The 23,220-nt window shown below is 39.3% G+C and overlaps 1 protein-coding gene across 2 annotated transcripts in view; it reads left to right on the top strand.

Annotated features, from left to right (window-relative positions):
- The first annotated feature begins 16,433 nt into the window (after nucleotides 1-16,433).
- Nucleotides 16,434-23,220, top strand: part of baiap2l2a (BAR/IMD domain containing adaptor protein 2 like 2a) — a 63,309-nt gene continuing 56,522 nt past the window's right edge. For both annotated transcript variants that reach the window (XM_034190203.1, XM_034190204.1), the window contains exons 1-2: nucleotides 16,434-16,812; nucleotides 17,979-18,054. In XM_034190203.1, coding sequence (XP_034046094.1) covers nucleotides 16,744-16,812; nucleotides 17,979-18,054 — 145 coding nt within the window. In that variant the 5' untranslated portion in view covers nucleotides 16,434-16,743. The remainder of the gene's footprint in view (nucleotides 16,813-17,978; nucleotides 18,055-23,220) is intronic.

The raw sequence follows: 23,220 nt of genomic DNA, 5'->3' as shown, positions 1-23,220 counted from the left end.
GGATAGTATATTTTTACACCGAAAGCACAATTTGTATGATTATTTGAATCCCACATCTCCTGTTTACACATTTATTTACTGTAGAATATTAACTGTATGAACATCTTCTTGATTTTTATTTGTTGCTCAATGTAACACTAAATTTGACAATGTAAACGTATGTTTCCCATGTCAACAAAGCTCCAGTGAAAAAGCGAGAGAGGGAGTGGAAGAGGGTGAGAGATGAGAGGAATAGAGGGAGAGATGGGAGGGAGGTTTATCTATCTAAATTCAGTTTACTTATTCGGCACCAAATCACAGCATAAGTTGTCCCTAAGTGCTACACATGAGTAAGGTTAAACTTATCCACCCTACCAGCAGCACACTTGCCAGAGTGTTAAGGAAAAACTCCATCACATGTTTTATTTTTAAATGGTAAATGGACTGCATTTATATAGAGCTTTTCCATCTGCATCAGGTGCTCAAAGCGCTTTACACCTATGCCTCACATTCACCCCAGTGTCAAGATGCTGTCATACAAGGTGCACACTACAGACCAGGAGCAACTAGGGGATTAATGACCTTGCCCAAGGGTCCTTAGTGATTTTCTGGTCAGGCTGGGTTTTGAACCAAGGATCCACTGGTCTCAAGCCCAACACTTAACCACTAGACCATCACCTCCCTTATTTATTTATTTTTTTGTTTGTTTTTCTGATATGAAGAAATCTTAAGCAGACCAGATTGAGTTGAGTGACATCTGCTATGACCATACTAATGAAATAATACAAAGCAAGAAAATAAATCAAGAGCACAAAAAGTTGTCAAACATGCACAGACAGAAATAAAGTTGTTAGTCAATTTTGATTTTTTGGTAAATGGACTGCATTTACTGTATATTGTGCTTTTCCATCTGCATCAGATACTCAAAGCGCTTTACAATAATGCCTCACATCACCCCAATGTCAGGGTGCTGCCATGCAAGGTACTCATTACACACCGGGAGCAATTCGGGGAAGAAGGACCTTGCCCAAGGGCCCATAGTGATTTTAACACTGCCATTGTACACATGGACCTACTCTGGTCAGAGTGGGACTTTGTGTTCATGGGCAGTGTTAATTTAACACTCTCAGTGTTAGTTTTACACTGGTGAGTTTACTGTGTAAGTGATAAGACCTGCAGATATTTGATAAGTAGGTAGTTTATTTCACAATTCAATTTTATTAGTAAACATTTAGGCCCCAAATTTGATTGTCCAGATTTCATGAATAAGTTATTTGTCACTCTCCCATTTCTTGACACCCATCTTAACTCCTGCAGGTGATTTGATTGTGTCATGAAACCCATCTTTGGGCCGTTCCTCTCCTCACGTCTTCACTTAGTCCTCTAGGTTTAAATCAGTATCTGTTCCAAAATGGGTTTGTGGATCCTTGGAGAGTCTTTAATCCACAAACATGGGCTGATTCCTTCTTTTCTCAGGTACACCAGTCCTATTCCCGTATATATTACTTTTCATTGATAGTTCTTTAATGCCCAGGCTGTCGTCCTCAGAGTATCATCCAATTATCATCTCAGATCATGCCCTCTTAAACTCGATAGAAAATTTAAAGATCAACCATGTTTTTTTCTATCCATGGAGGTTCAATCCTTTATTACTGTCTGACACCACGTTTATACTTTTATTGCATCTGCAATTAATGATTTTTTTGGTCCTTAATAAAAATGATTTGTCTCCTCTCTATTATGGGAATCGCTTAAAGCTTATCTTCGTGGGCAAATTATTTCTTATTCAGCATACCATAACAGAAGCTGAAGGATCAAATTAAGTGAACTTTCTACTAAAAATTTTGAATATTGATAGACAAAATGCCATTAATCCATTGCAGAGTTTACAGAAACAGAAACAGGTCTTACGGACTCACTTGGACTGCCTCACAACATCTGATGCAGTGCGCCTTTTAATTTATTCTCGAGCAATTTATTATGAACATGGTGAAAAGCCAAGTAGATGTCTGGCACATCAGCTGAAACATCAGGCTAGCTCTCGACTAATTTGTCAAATTATGGATTCATCTGGCGGTCGCGTTTCAGACTCAGCATCTGTCAGTGAGATTTGTAAAAAGTTTTTACTACTCTCTATGAATCTGAGTCATTGCCAGAGGCAGGTGATATGACTTCCTTCCTTCAGACTATTGGCATTTCCACTGCTGACCCACTGATTGTTGATAGGCCTGATGCACCCCTATGCTAAATTGAAATTATGCTTTCAATGAAAATATGCAGACTAATAAGACACCAGGCCTTGATGGGTTTTCTACTGAGTTTTTAAAATGTTCATGAATAAGTTGGCGACTCTCCTTCTGGCTGTCTACAATGAATCTTTAGAACTAGTGCCCAGAGGAAGTTTGTATTCCTATAGAAAATTGGAAGCTTAAGTAGATTTTTCATGAATGGTCGTATGAGGCTGTGTTTGAAGGTGAGATGTACAAAGGGCTGTACTTACTCTTACATAGATTTAACAGACAAAGTGTACATTTATTAAGACATGGTTGACATTGAGATACAAAGAGACATGCAAATACAGTTATTTTAAGAAAAAGATTGATGTTTATCCAACATGGTCAGACATATATACACGCATAGAGATATAGGAAGGAACACTCTAAGAAATAAAACGAATATAAGTGATGAAGTTAAGGTAACGTTTTCCACATAACACTGTCAATTAAGTGCAAAACAATATTGTAGTTGAAATTAATTAAATCAAATGAAACATTACTTAAATCCCTAAAATTAACAATTGCAAGTATATTGAAAATAATAGTATTAATTTCATTTAACACCCCTGTGTTTCATTTCTTAGAGTGAATACACACAGTTAGTGCACATGAAGCACAATCATATGGATCTGAATACACTAGTTATTCATAGGGACATTTAGGTTTGTTGAGAAATGTGTGGATTGTTTGATAACTATTGTGTTTCATATGTTTTGGTTTTTAACAAGGACACTGTTGGCAGTTGAATCCTGTTCCACTAATGTAAAAGTACCACTACCGGTGTGTTTTGGTTTTTTTGGCAGTTGAGGAAAGCAAAAACAGTAATGCAACAGCATGATTTTTAAAAGTGTTTCGAAGGCTCAATCTGGTTAGATTTGTTTTTTGAGGTAAAGCAAAGGGTGTATATGATGAAATATTAAGTATGAATAAGTATGAATTTGTTTAGGTGATCTGCAGACTGTTTTAGACATAAGGTCAAGTGAAAGAGCATTGGCTTTTCAGTGGGGCAGCGCAGCAAAACAATTGTTTATTTTGTGATAAAAGCATGGAATTTGGCACACATATTCTAAATTAACTATGTTTATTTTCAGATATGGAGCCATCCTGGAACTGACCTCTAATGAGATACAGGGGCCAATAAAGAATTGTACAGGGGTCAAAATTGGAAAAAAAAAAATGCTCCAATTATGTTGAAAACTATACCGCATTAATTGCCTGATCATTACGATTTCAAAAAATGTATAGTTAGTTTGAACTTTCTATGACTGAATGTTCTGGAGTTCTGGGATAAAAATGGCAAAAAATGCTGACAAAGATCAGCTTCAGTTTGTACAGGAGTCAAAAGTTAGGGCCCCTTCACACAGTATAAATGTGGTCGAATTGCGCATGAAGTGTGAATGAAGCAGGAATCGTATGTAATACGTGTAAAATCGCACCTGCCTCTACACCTGTTGCTACAACTATTTGAGCACACCAAGGACTGAAAGACAGAGTGTACGCTGTGAGAGTCCATCGAACCCTCTCACGACAGGTGTCAGCTAAATTCCAGCTGACACACACACACACATCTAACACCGCTTGATTGGCACTTAGAAAATGCGTGGCCATTCACGCTATTAGAACGACAACAGTCAGCAGACGATCACTGTCGAGCTGGATGTGAAATTTGTCTAAGTGCCCCCACAAGTGTGGCTTTGCAAACAGACACAATGACATGTTGGTGTGTGCACTGAACTGACAGGCGGTGTGTCTGCCCACAGGAGTGGCTGTGGAGATCTTTGGTTCTGGACATCACGGCTGAGGACTACATACTGTGTTTGGATGGGCATGAACTAATGATGCGCGTGTGTCTGGTTCCTGTTCTCACGTGGACATACATAAAAACATATATTGCTGTTGCAGTGGGCTGCAGCAAGCACGCGCATGACGTGCACATTGACAGGCTACTTCAGGTGAAAAGGACTGTCAGATCACCCGTCAGAGGGTGACCTGAATGTCACGTCACCCACGTGAGTTCTGTTCTACATAACATGGTGTCTGTCCTGCAGCGCACCATCCACAAGACCTGCATGTTGGCCAGGACACACGCGTGGGGCCAACTGGATATGCCGTTAGCAGATGTGGACATGATAAGAGTGCCCTGCTTCTCATTCATGTCATTTCATGACTGTACATCTGTGACCATGGGTCATCTACAGAGGAAGAGATGGTTCATATTTATACTGCTTGATAAGAGGGATTCAATAAAATGCGGTGTTTTATATGGTATGTGTCTTTTTTTTCTTAAAAACGTCCATGTCTTTCTTGATATCAGGCATTTTCCCGCACCTTTTACAGGACAACAATGGTAGCTAAGTGGTAAAGTTTCTGACTGGCAATCTGAGTTTTTGGAAGGTGCAGGTTCGAATCCCGTGGGTGGCATGTATTTTTTTTTTTCAGAGCAGCTGCATGATGTGGTTACACATGCTGCAGGTAATCGCACTGTGTTCCCGTGTGCACAAACCGTGGCCTGACCGTCGGCTCGATGTTTTTTGTGGCTTGCTCATACGAGCTGTTCTGCCGTGATTCGCCCTGATTTGTATTTAGTCATACTGTGTGTGAAGGGGCACTTAAAGTTGCTCAAAGTTTGGTAAAAAACTGATGCAAATTATTGGTTGAAATAAAAGGATTACAACCCCAATTCCAATGAAATTAGGACGTTGTGTAAAATGTAAATAAAAACAGAATACAATGATTTGCAAATCCTCTTCCACCTATACTCAATTGAATACACCACAAAGACAAGATATTTAATGTTCAAACTGATCAACTTTATTGTTTTTGTGCAAATATTTGCTCAGTTTGAAATGCCTGGAACATGTTTCAAAAAAGCTGGGACAGTGGTATGTTTACCACTGTGTTACACCACCTTTCCTTCTTTTGAATTGGGGTTGTAATAAATGGGATAGTTTTGTCTGTGTTGTGTGGTCTCCAAAGTAAAGGTCAAACAAGATCGACATCCATTGGATTCTATGAACTATGACATATGTACCCCATAAAATGATAACTAAGCATGACAGATTGTGCAAACTATTCCTTTTTAAATGCTATTAACAGCTTAAGGATCTTAAGTAATTTTTTCATGTAGAAAAGATTTCTTTAAATATTAATGGTTGTTCTGCTAAGTTTTTCACAAATGGAACCCTTTCATCGAATACTTCATCATTACCAACTCAGAGTTCAATTTAACTCCCATATACATTGTTAATTTTGTACCTTTTTATTTATTTATTATTTATTTATTTATTTATTTTCTCTTTCTTTTTATTCATTTGTCCATTTTGTGCAGAAATGCTTCTCTTGGTTTTGTAAGTTCTGTTTTGCAAAAAGGAAAACTTAGAAATCCAATGTTGATTTGTTTTGATATTGTGCTTGTTCTCTTCAAAAAAAAAAAAAAAAAAAACAAGAAGAAAAAAGAGAAAAAATTCCAGTTATAGGTGGCCAAAAGATGGTTGAAAGGATGGCGGTAAGTTAATGGTCATGTTGGTCACATTCACAAACTTTCTGCATGAGAATATACAGCAGGTAAAATAAGTATTGAACACGTCACCATTTTTCTCAGTAAACAACATTTGGTGAAAATTTCATGTCAATAGCACCTTTAGAAATATATTTCATGAAAAAAATGGGGAGGTGATGGTCTCATGGTTAAGTGTTGGGCTTGAGACCAAAGGATCCTCGGTTCAAACCCCAGCCTGACCGGAAAATCACTAAGGACCGTTTGGTAAGGTCCTTAATCCCAAAGTTGCTCCCGGTGTGTAGTGAGTGCCTTGCATTGCAGCACCCTAACATCGGTGTGTTTGTGTGAATGGGTGAATGTGAGGCATAATTGTAAAGCGCTTTGAACATCTAATGCAGATGGAAAAGTGCTCTATAAATGCAGTCCATTTACCAAAAAAGGTGATGTGTTAAATACTTATTTTACCTGCTGTAACAGCTCAATTTGTGCAACTTAACATCAGGATTTATCTTCCACACTATGACCTAAAGTGTTTTGGTTTTTTCCATCCTCAGGCAAACATGCCTGAGGACTTCCCTGAAGAAAACCAGTTTGGGTCAAAATGTTGAAAACAGGCCTAAAGGTGAAAATTGATTGATAAGATTAATATGAAGAAAAAGAAAGAATTGATAAGAAATAGGTACTGCTTGTACCTGCACTTTTATTTGTCTTGTTACTATTTTATAAATACTCTAATACCCAATAATTCAATTCAACCATGCATGTCTTTTCTTTTCTTTATCTTTCATTGTTTAAATTTTGAATACTCTATATTGCTGAATATTTTCAGTCATGAACATATTATACATCATTACTGCAGTAAGCGATGTGGATGGTCATAAATCTGCCTCAGAACATTTTTTGCAGCAACACGGACATAATGACGACTTTGGGTGCTTCATCTCACCCCACATCACACTCTTTGTTTAAAACACGTCAAGTCACATCTGGGAGCATGCACTGGTGATGCATCGCTGCATCCGCCACACAGTGGAACTTTGTTGAGCTGTGGACTTCAACCACCCAGGCAGATGACTGGTCCATCCACTTAGCCTTCTCCAGGCACCTGCATAATGGATCATGCACAGAGAAACATGCCACATGGTCAAAATACTGTAGCTGACACTCCCTCACAATGCAACTGTTCGATAACAGTGGTACCTAAAGAAACATATTACCAAAAACATCCAGTTGATGCCTTTGGAGCCAGGACCCGAAAGACTTGGGCCTTTGTCCTCCCGCAAAGATCTTGGCTTTTAAAGAAACACCTCTCTTCAGTGACCTCACAACTCCACAAGCTCTTCCCCGGTGTTTCCCCATCTCAAAGGCGGTGGACCCAAGACATGAATGTCACTACGGAGATAATTGAATGTCTCTACAAGTTCAACACTTTCACAGCATACAGATACACTTCTGATGGCTGAGTCCAGGGAATCACTGAAAGCCTGGATCTTAGTCTTCTTCCAGGACCATCACAAACCCAAACACTCTGACTCCTCACTTGGCTTCTCAAGTACAGAGTATCCATTGATTCTGTTAAGATTACAGCATCGTCCACCAAGTAAAAGTCAGTAAAGCTTTCCTCGCCAACAGTCGTCTAAGCTGCCTACCCAACACCTGGGAGCCAGAACACATCCCTGATGAACACCTTTTTTCGCTGCCCCTACTCTGTGCTGCACTCTCCTTCCCCGTGTATATAGGCTGTTGATGATGTCCAACAATTCAGCCTGGGCAACTGAATCCATCCTGGGCTGCAAAGAAACTCTACCAATAATTATACAAATTTTATAAAGAGGTGCTTTTACTGGACTTAAATCATGCATACGGCATGTTAGTGATGTAAACCTCTTCCTTCATGTGTGAGGAAGGGGTGTAAGTGTGTTGGATATATGTTTGTTTGAGTTCAAAGACAGATTTAAGATAAGAATCCTCACAGCTCTGATTCAACATAAGGTGAGGGAGGAAAACGCACACCTGCAGGAGAAAATTAACTCTTTGTGCACTGGAAAAGCAAAGTCAATTACTACTCCTTCAGAGGTCGAGATGGAACCCCAGGGAAAAGAAAATATTACCTAATAAGTCCTCCAGCTGAACCATTTCCATTTCCATTCTGCACACATTAAATGTCAACGGTGATGGTAATTTACCTGGAAATACCTTTGCTGCAGTGTGTTACAATTTGTCACTGCGCCTGTCCGTGCCCTCATACTGATCCCCCACTTAATGGTTGTTGTTCCATTCACCATGATGCAGAGCCTGTAGCTGAATTTTGGGAGAAAGTATATGAACATAACATTTTCGGCAGCTGCAGTGTTTTATTGTAATTAAATGGCTGTTTGCCAGCACAGCACAGAACAGCTCCAGTGAGCTTTGATCACACACAGTGCACATGTGCATTAACGGCACTCTGACTTTACAGCTCAGTTAATGTTTGGCTGATCTATTATGTGGTTTTTGGCACTTGCACATGTCATCACAGTCCGATAAGAAACTGATCTTTGGCAGTCTGCTGACTGGATGGTTGCAAAAGTCAGATCTGCTTTTTTCCTTGTGGCAAGAACAAGTCATTGTCAGCCTGACACATCGCTCTGTGCACTCGACACATCGAGATATAAATATAAATCTTTAAGTGAGCGCACACACACACGCACACACACACACACACACACACACATATAGGATGTCTCAAAAAATGTACCAAAAGTTGACAACACACAAAAACCAAGAAATATTATCAGACACTTTCTGCATGACTATGTGACTGAAGCATATATTTTTTGTTAAACACTTTACCTTTTACACCACAAGATCAATGTAACCTCCTCGTCTGAAGTTTTCTATGAAACAAATCATTCATCTCCAGTTTTCCAGAAAACCACCTAGAAAATTCAAGTCTCTTTGCCATTTCCTGGGGAGTTAGTGTGCTCTGAGAATTTTGTATGGAAAGAGATGCAAGTCAGCCCTTAGGGCCCCTTCACACATAGTGCGAATTTGGTCGAATTGTGCATGAATTGTGCATAAAGCAGGAATCGTATGCAATACGTGTAAAATCGAAGCTGCCTCCAACGCCTCGTACACCTGTTGCTACAACTATTTATGCCCACCGCAGCTGCGGAGATCTGTGGCTCTGGACGTCCCAGCTAGTGAACACGTACTGTGTTTGGACGGACATGATCTAACAACTGGACACTGTGACGCACGTGTGTCTGCTTGCTGTCATCACATGGACATACATAAAAACATATATCACTGTTGCAGTGGGCTGCAGCAAGTGTGCACAAGCCACGCATATTGACAAGCTTCCCCAGGTGATCCGGACCGTCAGATCATAAAACCCAGTGGGCGATCTGAATGTCACACCAGCCACGTCAGGTCTGTTCCACATGACGCAGTGTCTGTCCTGCAGTGTGCCGTCTACAAGACATACATGTTGGCCAGGACACGGGCGCGGGACTGGCTGGACACATTGCCAGTAGATGTGGACATAAGAGTCCCTTGCTTCTCATTCATGTCATTTCATGACAGTATGTCTCTGACCATGGGTCAACAGAGGAACAGACAGATCATACTTTTGCCCGCTTGATAAGGGGGATTCAATAAAATGCGGTGTTTTGTGGGGTTTTATTTTTTAAATACACCCATGTCATTTTGATATCAGGCATTTTCTCGCACCTGCTGATGTGCTGATGTCCACGTCTTTTCACAATTCCTGTGCTAGTCAGACAACGTCCCGGATAAAACACAGCATCCAGTTTGGAAATGAACGGCACATTCCACTGTTACAGGAGTTTTTGTCATGGAAAGAGGAGCGGAGGCTTCGCACGTTGCGGCAGTGCCGCATGGCGCACAGCAACGCCGTGATGAAGTCTCACGGGACATGTTCTGGCATGTCCAGGCACATCCACAATTTCTCGGATAATCACTCGATGGAAAAACCACTGACAGCTGTCTGAACGCTATCTCAAAGCCGTCCTATGAGACCAAAACGGAGGTGGTTTTGTCTCGCTCCAGTAGCGAATCCATCGTGACGCGCGAAGCCTCCGCTCAGCTTTCCATGACAAAATCTCTTGTTAAAAGTGAAATCTGCCAGAAAATGGTTGATGTCCAGCTCTTGTGATAACCAGAGAAATGGCACACGATGGTCATGGATCCAGACAGCCATCCGTTTAGAAATGAAATGGTCGTTCAGCCTGTCGATGGCGGCTTCGGAGCACGGTGCGCCCCACAGCCGCTGGGGGCCGTCCTTAAAGCGACAGTAACACTCTTTATTCTCTACCAAGCCCGTAACATTTTCACCGAAAGCCAGATAAATTTTTCTAATGGTTTCCAGCTGCCAGTCTCTAACAGTTTCTGAAGAAAATTCTGATGGAAAAAAAGCCCAAATCATTCCGCCATTTCCTGGCAATGAAACAACGACGAGGGGGTGGACCACTCCTCACTCAAAGCCTGCTCACAGGCGAATGATGCAACCGACAGGCACGGAAAAACTCACGCATGCACACAAGGGTTCAAGCTTGTCTGACGCAATCACGCGTGATTCAAATCCATATGGTTTTGAAAAAAATAATACGGTCGGATACTTATATATATATATATATATATATATATACATACAACCCCTGACAAAAAAATTATGGAATCACTGGCCTTGGAGGATGTTCATTCAGTTGTTTAATTTTGTAGAAAAAAAGCAGATCACAGACATGACACAAAACTAAAGTCATTTCAAATGGCAACTTTCTGGCTTTAAGAAACACTGTAAGAAATCAGGAAAAATAATTGTGGCAGTCAGTAACAGTTTCTTTTTTAGACCAAGCAGAGGGAAAAAAATATGGACTCACTGAATTCTGAGGAAACAATTATGGAATCACCCTGTAAATTTTCATCCCCAAAACTAACACCTGCATCAAATCAGATCTTCTCGTTAGTCTGCATCTAAAAAGGAGTGATCACACCTTGGAGAGCTGTTGCACCAAGTGGACTGACATGAATCATGAATCCAACACGAGAGATGTCAATTGAAACAAAGGAGAGGATTATCAAACTCTTAAAAGAGGGTAAATCATCATGCAGTGTTGCAAAAGACGCTGGTTGTTCACAGTCAGCTGTGTCTAAACTCTGGACCAAATACAAACAACATGGGAAGGTTGTTAAAGGCAAACACACTGGTAGACCAAGGAAGACATCAAAGCGTCAAGACAGAAAACTTAAAGCAATATGTCTCAAAAATCGAAAATGCACAACAAAACAAATAAGGAACGAATGGGAGGAAACTGGAGTTAACGTCTGTGACCGAACTGTAAGACACCGCCTAAAGGAAATGGGATTTACATACAGAAAAGCTAAACGAAAGCCATCATTAACACCTAAACAGAAAAAAACAAGGTTACAATGGGCTAAGGAAAAGCAATCGTGGACTGTGGATGACTGGATGAAAGTCATATTCAGTGATGAATGTCGAATCTGCATTGGGCATGGTGATGATGCTGGAACTTTTGTTTGGTGCCGTTCCAATGAGATTTATAAAGATGACTGCCTGAAGAGAACACACACAAGTTTACGTTGATATTTTGGACACTTTTCTTATCCCATCAATTGAAAGGATGTTTGGGGATGATGAAATCATTTTTCAAGATGATAGTGCATCTTGCCATAGAGCAAAAACTGTGAAAACATTCCTTGCAAAAAGACACATAGGGTCAATGTCATGGCCTGCAAATAGTCCGGATCTTAATCCAATTGAAAATCTTTGGTGGAAGTTGAAGAAAATGGTCCATGACAAGGCTCCAACCTGCAAAGCTGATCTGGCAACAGCAATCAGAGAAAGTTTGTCACTCATTAAGTCCATGCCTCAGAGACTGCAAGCTGTTATAAAAGCCAGAGGTGGTGCAACAAAATACTAGTGATGTGTTGGAGCGTTCTTTTGTTTTTCATGATTCCATAATTTTTTCCTCAGAATTGAGTGATTCCATATTTTTTTTCCCTCTGCTTGGTCTAAAAAAGTAACCGTTACTGACTGCCACAATTTTTTTTTCCTGATTTCTTATAGTGTTTCTTAAAGCCAGAAAGTTGCCATTTGAAATGACTTTAGTTTTGTGTCATGTCTGTGATCTGCTTTTTTTCTACAAAATTAAACAACTGAATGAACATCCTCCGAGGTCGGTGATTCCATAATTTTTGCCAGGGGTTTTATATATATATATATATATATTATATATATATATATATATGACATCATAGATGCCTGGCAATGATAGAGCTTTTCAAAATTGCCATTTTGTATTTTAAAGTCCAATCTGAGTGCAATGCGTGCATCTTATTGTGCAGCAGTAAGTGATTAAACAAATGAGGTGAGTTATAAATATCTCACCTAAATAGAGTCTTGTCATATGATTGGTGGATTTTATGTGAAATGACACTGATTATTTGACCCAAATCATAGAAAAATTATGATTTTAATCATTTTAAATGCAGTTTTCCAGTCGCTGTAGCAGCTCATTTGAATGTCGGATGGTATTGTAACAGTTGCGATGCTATATTCTGCTGCTGCAATAAATATACTTAAATGTGAGTGGTCTGACTGAACTGACCTTTTATTTCTACAATTACTCTGGCAAATCTTATTCACTTATTTGCATTGATTTTTGTCCATATACTTTATGGTCCAGTTGTGTTTCAGAGGTAATCTCTGGCAGTATGTTCGTTCACTAACATGAACATGAACCAGGGAATCATTCTTTTGAAAAACTCACCTCAGGTTACAAAATGTTCCTCATTGTTGCTCCACACTGAAGACAGGATCATCCCTGATAAAAATCTCAAAAACAACCAACTAAAGATGAATTGTGTTAATGGAACAACATGAATGAAACATTTCATGACTTCAGTGAAGATGTGAGTGTATGTGAGCTGCTTGGTATTCCAGACATGTTTCCACTTAGTTTATGGTGCCACCTAGAGTAACACAGTGTCTCTCTCTCTCTCTCTCTCTCTCTCTACTGGGAGTTCACAACAGGCAGTTCATGGTTTTGGATGTGGTTGAGAAAAACCTTCTAGAGCTTGATCGCTAGAAATCCACTGGAGCCATGGCACAGTTTGGACATCAGGCACATGGTATTTGTTTTAGCTGCTGAAACTGTAATGTATTTAGGAAAGAAATCCATAACTTTTTCTGCACTCATCATCTGACAGTTTGATCAAACGTGGCAGAGACCTGCTCTGCTTGTTTCTGTGTGTGATCAATCAATCAATCAATCAACTTTTTTCTTGTATAGCGCCAAATCACAACAAACAGTTGCCCCAAGGCGCTCCACATTGCAAGGCAAGGCCATACAATAATTATGAAACACAGTCTACGTCTAAAGCAACATAACCAAGGGATGGTCCAGGGTCACCCGATCCAGCCCTAACTATAAGCCTTAGCGAAAAGGAAAGTTTTAAGCCTAATCTTAAAAGTAGAGAGGGTATCTGTCTCCCTGATCTGAATTGGGAGCTGGTTCCACAGGAGAGGAGCCTGAAAGCTGAAGGCTCTGCCTCCCATTCTACTCTTACAAACCCTAGGAACTACAAGTAAGCCCGCAGTCTGAGAGCGAAGCGCTCTAATGGGGTAATATGGTACTACGAGGTCCCTAAGATAAGATGGGACCTGATTATTCAAAACCTTATAAGTAAGAAGAAGAATTTTAAATTCTATTCTAGCATTAACAGGAAGCCAATGAAGGGAGGCCAACACGGGTGAGATATGCTCTCTCCTGCTAGTCCCCGTCAGTACTCTAGCTGCAGCATTCTGAACCAACTGAAGGCTTTTTAGGGAACTTTAGGACAACCTGATAATAATGAATTACAATAGTCCAGCCTAGAGGAAATAAATGCATGAATTAGTTTTTCAGCATCACTCTGAGACAAGACCTTTCTGATTTTAGAGATATTGCGTAAATGCAAAAAGGCAGTCCTACATATTTGTTTAATATGCGCTTGAATGACATATCCTGATCAAAAATAACTCCAAGATTTCTCACAGTATTACTAGAGATCAGGGAAATGCCATCCAGAGTAACGATCTGGTTAGACACCATGCTTCTAAGATTTGTGGGGCCAAGTACAATAACTTCAGTTTTATCTGAGTTTAAAAGCAGGAAATTAGAGGTCATCCATGTCTTTATGTCTGTAAGAACAATCCTGCAGTTTAGCCAATTGGTGCGTATCCTCTGGCTTCATGGATAGATAAAGCTGGGTATCATCTGCGTAACAATGAAAATTTAAGCAATACCGTCTAATAATACTGCCCAAGGGAAGCATGTATAAAGTGAATAAAATTGGTCCTAGCACAGAACCTTGTGGAACTCCATAATTAACTTTAGTCCGTGAAGAAGATTCCCCATTTACATGAACAAACTGTAATCTATTAGACAAATATGATTCAAACCACCGCAGCGCAGTGCCTTTAATACCTATGACATGCTCTAATCTCTGTAATAAAATTTTATGGTCAACAGTATCAAAAGCAGCACTGAGGTCCAACAGAACAAGCACAGAGATAAGTCCACTGTCCGAAGCCATAAGAAGATCATTTGTAACCTTCACTAATGCTGTTTCTGTACTATGATGAATTGTGATGGATGAAGGTGTTCTGATAGACGGTTTCTCTCAGTTTGGGAGATGAATCAATATTTCTTAAACTTGGCTTTGTTGGCAGTCATATCTGTGTGGAACAGGCATGAGAGTGAAATCACTTAAAGGACTGACATTGTACAAATACAAAGTTTTACTTCTGTTGACAGTTAAATCACTGTTTGTTTGTTTGATTGATTAAAGATCCTCAATGTCCCACAGTTGTATATCTGTGCATGTAGGAAGTTGGATGCTATAAGAAGAATTTAGGCTGAAAACAGCTCATTTTCGACTTCTGTGACATATGCCACAAAATCCATGTTGTGTAATACAGACCCAGTGAGCTGGTCTGCACCTTACACTGCATAAATGCTGGACAAACCCTCAGTGACATCACCCGTAGGTGCAGCACGGGTGAGACCGTGCGTGACCTGGATGGGACGGATGAAGTCCAAGCATGCCCCCATCTCACAATTACTGAGCTAACAGGCTACCTTGGTTCAGAGGTTTTATCAAATCATATATTTATTAACTACGTTTTCATAACCAGTGGCTTGTGTGTGGGCATTAAAAATTATGACAAGCTTATTTCCTCTGTAATCGTGGATTAACTGGCCCTAGCTTCAACAAGCTATTGATAGCTGCTAAAATTGCTCATGGTGCTAACATAAATTAAACAATGCAAAAATTTCACTCAATCTAAATACTGGAGTACAAATGTTTTAGATGATCTGATGGACAACAAGCCATATTATTACAGATATTTGTAATAAAAAGCTCAGGAATGTGCTCCTCCACAATAGCAGTCAGCCAAGGTTAGCCGTCTCTATGCTACTGGGGCTCTGAGCTCAGTTCAACAGTACACATTAGTCATCACTCAAAGTAATCATGCCCCTAATTATGCAAAACTTTATGGCATAAAATGTGTTAAACTAATTCATTTTTAAAAAATCACCACTCCCCCTGTACAGGCATCATGAAAGTGTAATTTAGCTATAGAAATTAAACCCATTTTTTTTTGTTCCCGGCTCTAAATATATTTATTTCTCCTTTAAATTTGATATTTTAGCATGGGGTTCTATGGAAATCTGTTTACTTTTGGAATCACCCTGAAGCAGGTGGTAGGTGGACAGTAAAAAGAAAGGGCTGGCCACAGAGTCCAGGTCTCCAGGTATAGCAGGTATGGCGAGGCGGGGTGTGTGTGTGTGGGGGGGTCTGTATGCACTTAGTGGGTTATGTAGGAGATGACGAAATTGGAGGAAGACAAGGAGTAAGTGGAGGAAGTGTTGCAGAATAAGGGAGTCAAATGTTTCACCTCAGGGAGCTGTGGTGGATGACGCACATTGACATTGCATGCTAACCCTTTCCTTTCCAGAAAACCTCTCAATTCTGAATCTAATAGTAACACACCAGAGGCTTGTGCACGAGTGTCTTAAGGGGGTGATGGAGATATTAAGTGCTTAAGTACCATTTCGTTGCACCCAACACTACACTAAGATTATGTACCATTATAAATAGCAATATGGAATGGGACATGCCCCAAATCCACTTGGGCTACAACCTTTAGATACATAAAGGGAGGAGGTGACGGTCTAGTGGTTAAGCATTGGGCTTCAGACCAGAGGATCCTTGGTTCAAAACCCAGCCAGACTGGAAAATCACTAAGGCCCCTTGGGCAAGGTCCTAAATCCAGAAGTTGCTCCTGGTTTGTAGTGAGCATCTGTGAGTGTGTCTGTGTGAATGTGAGGCATCACTGTTAAGTGCTTTGAGTTGCTGATGGAGATAGAAAAAACACTATATAAATGCAGTCCATTTATTATTAAAATTTAGATCATGCACCATTGATCATAAAGATATTGCCCAAAGAGTCATTCATCCTCACGTTCACCCTGATGGTAATACGTGAGAACTAACCCAACAATAAACACAAAGGGCCCAGGCTGGTTTAAAACTCACGCTATTCGTACTGTGAGGTAACAGTTAAAGCAACTGAACATGGATTATTTTTTAAAGTTATTAATGGTGTATGATGGTATAATTCAACATTGTGAGGTGTGAAAACAGATCCTGGTTATAGTTTTGAATAAAACATGGTGTGACGCACACAGGTTTTACAGCATATGTCTGTGTGCTTTGTGGGTGAGCTGATGATTAATTATTTACACCACTCTTCGTCAGACCACAGTGGTGTTGATTACAACACACTGGCTGCCTCCTCTCCTCGACTCCACATCGACTCCAACAGGCTGAAATTCTCACTTATTTCTCTGAGTCCATGGTACATTTTCTGAATGATTTAAGACCTGCAGATTCTCTCCAGATTTCATTGGCATTCACATTATGGTGGATATAAACATGTCAACAATGAGCAGTGATCAGCTGCATCGCTCCACCTTGGGGATTTACTCGGTAAGTAAAAGACATTTTGTGTTGGCGAACAGAGGAAATTAGACTGCAGCCTAATCCATGAGACAGACAAGCACAATAAATAACCCGCAGAGCTGTGAGTGAGGATAGTTTTTACAACTGGCACTTTGATTTAATGAAGTCTGACTTTAATATTGGGGACAAAAGTAATTGATGTGTGGGATCATTTTGTTGCTGCCGCATGATTTTTAACAAAAATTTAGAACAGCGGCATACAATTTATACCAAACATATATTTATATAAGGGATAGGCCGATAATTGGCTGGGGTGATAATCGTCATTGGCCAATAATCCCTATGGGTGCTCTGTAGAGATCGACTGATAATTAGCCGGACGATTATCGGCCTATGCCAATAACTGGCGTGGCTGATAGTCAGCCAATATTGGCTGAGCCGATTATCAGTCTGTCCCTAACTTTTATGGCAAAAATTCACTAAGTTAGGGTGCTATCTCACTGGGCTGTGGCTGTTGGGGAGAGAAGTTGGAGAATTTGCAACAAAACATGTGAACAAGTGACAAATTTAAAATGATACATTTGCTCAGGACGGTTGAGCGCTGTTGTTATACTGCTATGACATGCTGTTATTATGTGAAAAGAAGCTGTGGAAATACCCCAGACTGTAGGCTCAGAAGAAAACACTGTAAATAATAAAATAAACAAATAAATGGTTTGCGTTCTCTCACGAATCTTGCACAGTAGTAGTCACAGGAAGTTCATTCAGAGGGTCAGATAGCACCAGTGACGGCCCTGGAAGCATATTGCAAGGACCCTTGTCACCTTGCCAACTTTGAACTATTCAAAATTTACGTGGCTTCCGATTGCCGCCATGAAACTCAAGCAAGAGAATTGCGACACCCAGCAAATGTTGCAAAAAATCAAGCGTATTCCCTCGCAAATTCCATTCACACGCTGTTGCAGCCCAGTGAGATAGTAGCTTTAGTTTCATATTCAAGGAGCATTGTTTTTATAAAAGTAGGAATGTTTGGGCTCAGTACAACAGCACGGTTTTAGGCTCATGAATAAAGATCAGATAGAATCCTTTAAAAAAATTTAATGTGTGTGTGTGTGTGTGTGTGTGTGTGTGTGTGTGTGTGTGTGTGTGTGTGTGTGTGTGTGTGTGTGTGTGTGTGTGTGTTCACTGAACAGAGCTTGATGGATGAGTTCAATCCTGGTCTGCAGAAACTGGTTTCACTGGGCAACAGTTATGTCCAAGGTTTCCAGGGTAAGTAATTAAATAAGTGCAGTCAATATGAAAGTAAGTGAGCAAGTTAGAAAATTAGCAAGAAAGCATTAACAAGTATGCATAATAATTAAGTAGAAGGAAAATCAAGTCTTATGTACAGTAATTAAGCAGTAGGTAAGTAAGCAAGCAAATAAGTACAGTAAGAATGTAAGTAAGTTTTAAGCTTGAACCAAGAAATGTAGGGTGTAGTTCATTCTGAGAAACCAACGTTTCTCAGAATGCAAAAGATGCAGAACTACACCCTATTTTTTATAGGTCAGACTCAAAGCATCTCAATCTCCCCTCATAAGTATATGTGTAGGTATTAAGAGTGAATAAGTATCTAAGTGAGTAATTATGTAAGTACAATAAGTACAGAAAGAACCTAACTATGTACAGTGTATAAACAAGGAAATATGTGTGCACTTAAGCATTACTGCAAGTACGTTTTTACGATAAGTAAATCAGTAAAGAAGGAAGGAAAGAAGTGTATACAGTAAGAAGGTAAGTGAGTGAGTATTTAAGTGTGTACCATAACTAAATAAGTATAGTAATTAAGGAGTAGCAAAGTAAGCAAATGGGCATTTAAGTACAAATTAAATGAGTAAGGAAGTAATTAAGTGAGTAAGTAAAGGCCCGGTCCCACTGGGGAGAGGATTAATTGCGCATGAATTGAGTATAGAAATTTCGGGCGTTTGTTGTCGTCCGCAATAAAATTGGCCAAAAATGACAAATTCCTCAGTATGAATTATGGATATATTAAAAATGTATAGTGAATATATGACGAACAATCACAGATGTATGACGCATGTATTGAGGAAACGGATCAGATGCATTGCAATTACCACAGAAGTATTACGGATGTATTGAGAATGCATTGAGCACGTGTTGCGGAAACAGTGGTTGTATTGCGCATGCATGGCATCTGCATTGTGGTCATAAAAGAAGCACACTCGGGCTTTTCGGCATCACTATTCACACCAACACCACAGCCTCTGGAGCAATTACTGGACTTGGACAAGTTGACTGGTATGTTGTTGGATGGCAGCAACTATCACACTACGTCTTTGGGGATCCATAACTACATCTGTACATCTGCACAGCTGGACTGGAAATGAGCAAGTATGTCGATTTCTGCCACATTTATATCATACTTTGGGTTTATGTGAAGTGTTTGTTATGCATTCGCAAATTGTCCGCAAATCAAATGCAAAGCAGACGTAATACAAATGCTTTATTCGTGGCCAATCTGTATGCAGTCGCTACAACTTAGTTTAGTTTGTGATGTGGATGTGATAGGCATGCTATATATCCGTTTTAAACACTGTCCCAGTCTGCTGCTGCAATACCCGTCAGTTGCGTATATCAGCGGATAACGGCGGATATACAGTGCATAGATTGAGTATGTATTGAGTATGTAAGGCGGATGTCATCCGCAACCAAAATTTTGTGCAGCTCAAAAATTCTGGCAACAGAAAAACGGGCCTCTGCGGAAAATTGCGGACGTGTGCAGATGTCGGCCAACTCATACAAGCATGTTTCACGGATATTGCAGCTGTTTAGCGAATATAAACCAATTTTGTGAACAATTCATACGCAAATTTTCCTAAACGCCAGTGGGACCAGGCCTTAAGAAGAGTAAAGGATAGATAAGTAAGAAAGTAGGCATAGGAAGCAAGAATGTAAGTGAGGAAGTAAGTGTGTGCAATAAGTAAAGGAATAAGAACTGTAAGAAAAATATAAATATTAAGTAAGAAAGCGTATTCAATACAGTGTCTTGCTAAACACTTCACCCCCTTGGACTTTTATATATTTTTATTTGTTTATGCCATTTTTAACACAAGTAATTTAGTTTTCTCTATATTCAAATTTCTGAAATTATCCTCCCCAAACTCAAACCAAAAGCATATCTCTACAACTTGATATAAATTCAATTAAAACATTAAAGCCTAGGTCATGGGTTGTAAATGTAATGGCACCCTTTAGTATAACAGAAGTAAATAACTGCTTTTACAGTTTACTTTAGACAAATCAGGGAATGGATACATGTACATTTACAAGTCACTGAATATGTCTTGTACTTTATTCACATCAATTACTAAAGAATACAAACAGTATAATACTGTATAGTGAATCTGTGAGGAGGTAGTTTTCGAAAACTAAGTGACCATGCAAGAAGGAGAGTAATGTGGAAACACGGAAGGAATTACAGGCTCATCTGGCTGTGAATGGAGAAATTGCGCATAGTGCATATTTTGCATTTTGCATCCCCAGTTATACAGCTTCATGATGAAGTGGTATAAAGTAGTATTTTCTTAAAAAGAAGACTTGAAAGTTCAGCTACAATTTGCTGGAATGCACACTAGACATCCAAGCACAGATCTGGTAGATTCAATGCTGTTTTGCTGAAAGAAAATCGTTCTCTGCTCCAACTCTACTATGAAGCTATGAGTGGTGATGCTAAATGCAAAACTTGCACTATGCACAGTTTCTCCAGTAACTTCTTCAGAGTTGTCCAGGTGTCTTGGTGGCTTTCCTCAGTAGTCTCCTTCCTGCAGGGTCACTTAATTTTTGAGAACTGTCTGCACCACACAGATTTGCCATAGAGTGCCATACTGTTTGTATTTCTGTATAATTTATATAAATGAAGTCCAAGACATATTCAGTGACTTGAAAATGTTCATGTATCCATCCCTTGACTTGTCTGAAGCAAACTGCTAAATAAAACTAATAATTTATGTGTGTTATACTAAAGGGTGCGTTACTTATGCAACCCATCATCTTGGCTTTGATATATTTATTTAATATACATCAAGTTGTAGAGATTTGCTTTGAGTTCGAGTTTAAGGAAGATTTCACTTTACAAATTTTAACATAGAGAAGCCTGAATTATGTTTGTGTTTGAAACAGCAAAAACAAATTCAAATGTATAAAAGCCAAATACGGTGAATTCTTTTAAGAAGCCCTGTAAGTAAACAACTGCATACAGTGAGCTAGCAGATATGTACCTTAAGTACAATGAATAAAGAATAGGTAAGTAACCATCTAAGTGTAGTAAGAATGTAAGTAAAAAGTAATATTCAAGAAAGTCCACAAGTACTGTAATTAGGGAATAGGCAAGTATAGTAAGTAACTAAGCAAGTAGTGTGGAAGAACTTGAACATACAAATATTTAAATATTTGAGTGAATAAGTAATCAATTACAGCAAGTAATTGGGGAACTAAGCAAAGTAAATCAGTTAGTAGTATTAATGTATGAAAGTAAGAAACAAAAGATAAAAATAAAGAACAAAGTTTAATGTAGTAATGAGTTCTGGTTTGTAGATGTATTAAGTACTCCTGACAAACTGTGTCTACATCTTCATGAAAGTCAGCCTTGTTTTTATAAGAGCCATAAACTCAACAAACTGGATGGAGGCATACAGGAGCTCTGCAGTGTAATATTGATCCACGCCTGCTTCCAAAGTCCATCTGTTTTAGCAAAATCCCTTTGCATTTATAGCCCTGATTATCAGCCTGTTACCAAGGTTTATTTTAATATGACTATGACTCCACTATGAGCCCATGTGAAAAGCACAACGATGGGTATTCCCCCCAGACACATTAAGGACATTAAACATCTTGATTGAGATTGTTTTGAATTAAACTTTATCAGGTCTGTGAAATGAAAATTGTGAAATCCGAGGAGAATTTGCAGGGGGTCGGGGGGGGGGGGGGGGGTACAGCTACCCAGGAGCCAGGGTCTAGGGCCCTGTGGGGCCCCAGAATTAAATTTTTATCTAATGATGCTTTTTCAGCATCTCCTGGAAGAACAAATCTCAAAATTAGTGGATATTTAAATGATCCTCTATTCAACCTTTTATTTGACCTGTCAATGATCATGTTGAAATAACAGAATATGACATGGAAGTAGGACCTGGAATAATTTTCCTTTTAATTGTAAACCAAATTATGCATTAACCGAGAACAATTAAACTACATGAAATTTATGAAGACTGAAAAGACTGTTACAGCATTTCAAAAACCACAGCTAAAGCTTGTAGAATATTTGGAAAATCATGGTAAAATATCAATAACATACCTTACAGTAAAAAGTCACTTATATTCTTGTGTAAATTCATGCAGCCTAAATCCATTCAAAGCCACAATGTCTTTTTACAATGAAAGGAAGTCTACATTAGTGAAAAAAGTCACATAATCTTGTCTAAAATCCTGTTTGAACAGCAGAATGTTTATTTTCCAGGGAGAGAAAAATTCTTACCGTGTTTCCTGAGAGGGCAGTTTACTTTTCCTGTTTCTTTTCTTTCAGGTGCGTTGATGAAGCCAGCGACAATTCCACGGATTCTTGTCCTTATAAGACTTTTTCAAACAGTCTTTCTCACTGTCTTCTCTCTGTGCGAAGTCGGTCCATGACACAGACATGCTGCACAAATCTTCTTTTAAAAATCTGAAAGCTCTAAAAGTTTGGGATGTTCACATGCTAAGTTTAGCTTAAGCGTCGCAAAGTAGCCACACAGCGTCGCCGCAGCAACCAACCAGTCCTGCTTTACGACAATTGTCGTAACACCTACGCTTTGAGTGGCATTTTTCCTCTGTGAAACTCTGCAGATCCGAAGAAACTGATTTGTATCTGTAACACACAGATCAGTGTCTGCGGACTTATAAAACTTACACGATGTCGTAAAAAAAGACAACGCTTTGCGATAAGCATTTTAAAAACTCAGTGATGATCACAATTAAAGAGTACAACACTAACACCTCACCCCCCCTCCCCATGATGAAATCCACGGAATTTTATGCTTTATGCTTTCACACTGAATTTGTTTCACTTCATTCCTGGAAAAACAAACAAACAAAAAACACAAGCTCATCGTTTTTTTAAGGTTTTTAATTTGAACATGAAAGTAATTGAATGTAAATTACAGTGCATCAGGAAAGTTTTCACAGCTCTTCACTTTTCCACATTTCGTTATGTTGCAGCCTTATTCTAAAATTAATGAAATTCATATTTTTCCTCAAATTTCTACACACAATACCCCATAATGATAATGTGAAAACAGTTACCCACCTGGGGTAAATTCAGTTGATTGGACGTGATTTGGAAAGGCACATACCTGTCTACATATAAGGTCCCAAAGTTGATGGTGCATGTCAGAGCACAAACCA

The sequence above is a fragment of the Thalassophryne amazonica genome, chromosome 16, assembly GCF_902500255.1.
Source record: "Thalassophryne amazonica chromosome 16, fThaAma1.1, whole genome shotgun sequence".
Classification (NCBI taxonomy): Eukaryota; Metazoa; Chordata; class Actinopteri; order Batrachoidiformes; family Batrachoididae; genus Thalassophryne; species Thalassophryne amazonica.
This window is presented reverse-complemented; position numbering and strand designations above follow the sequence as displayed.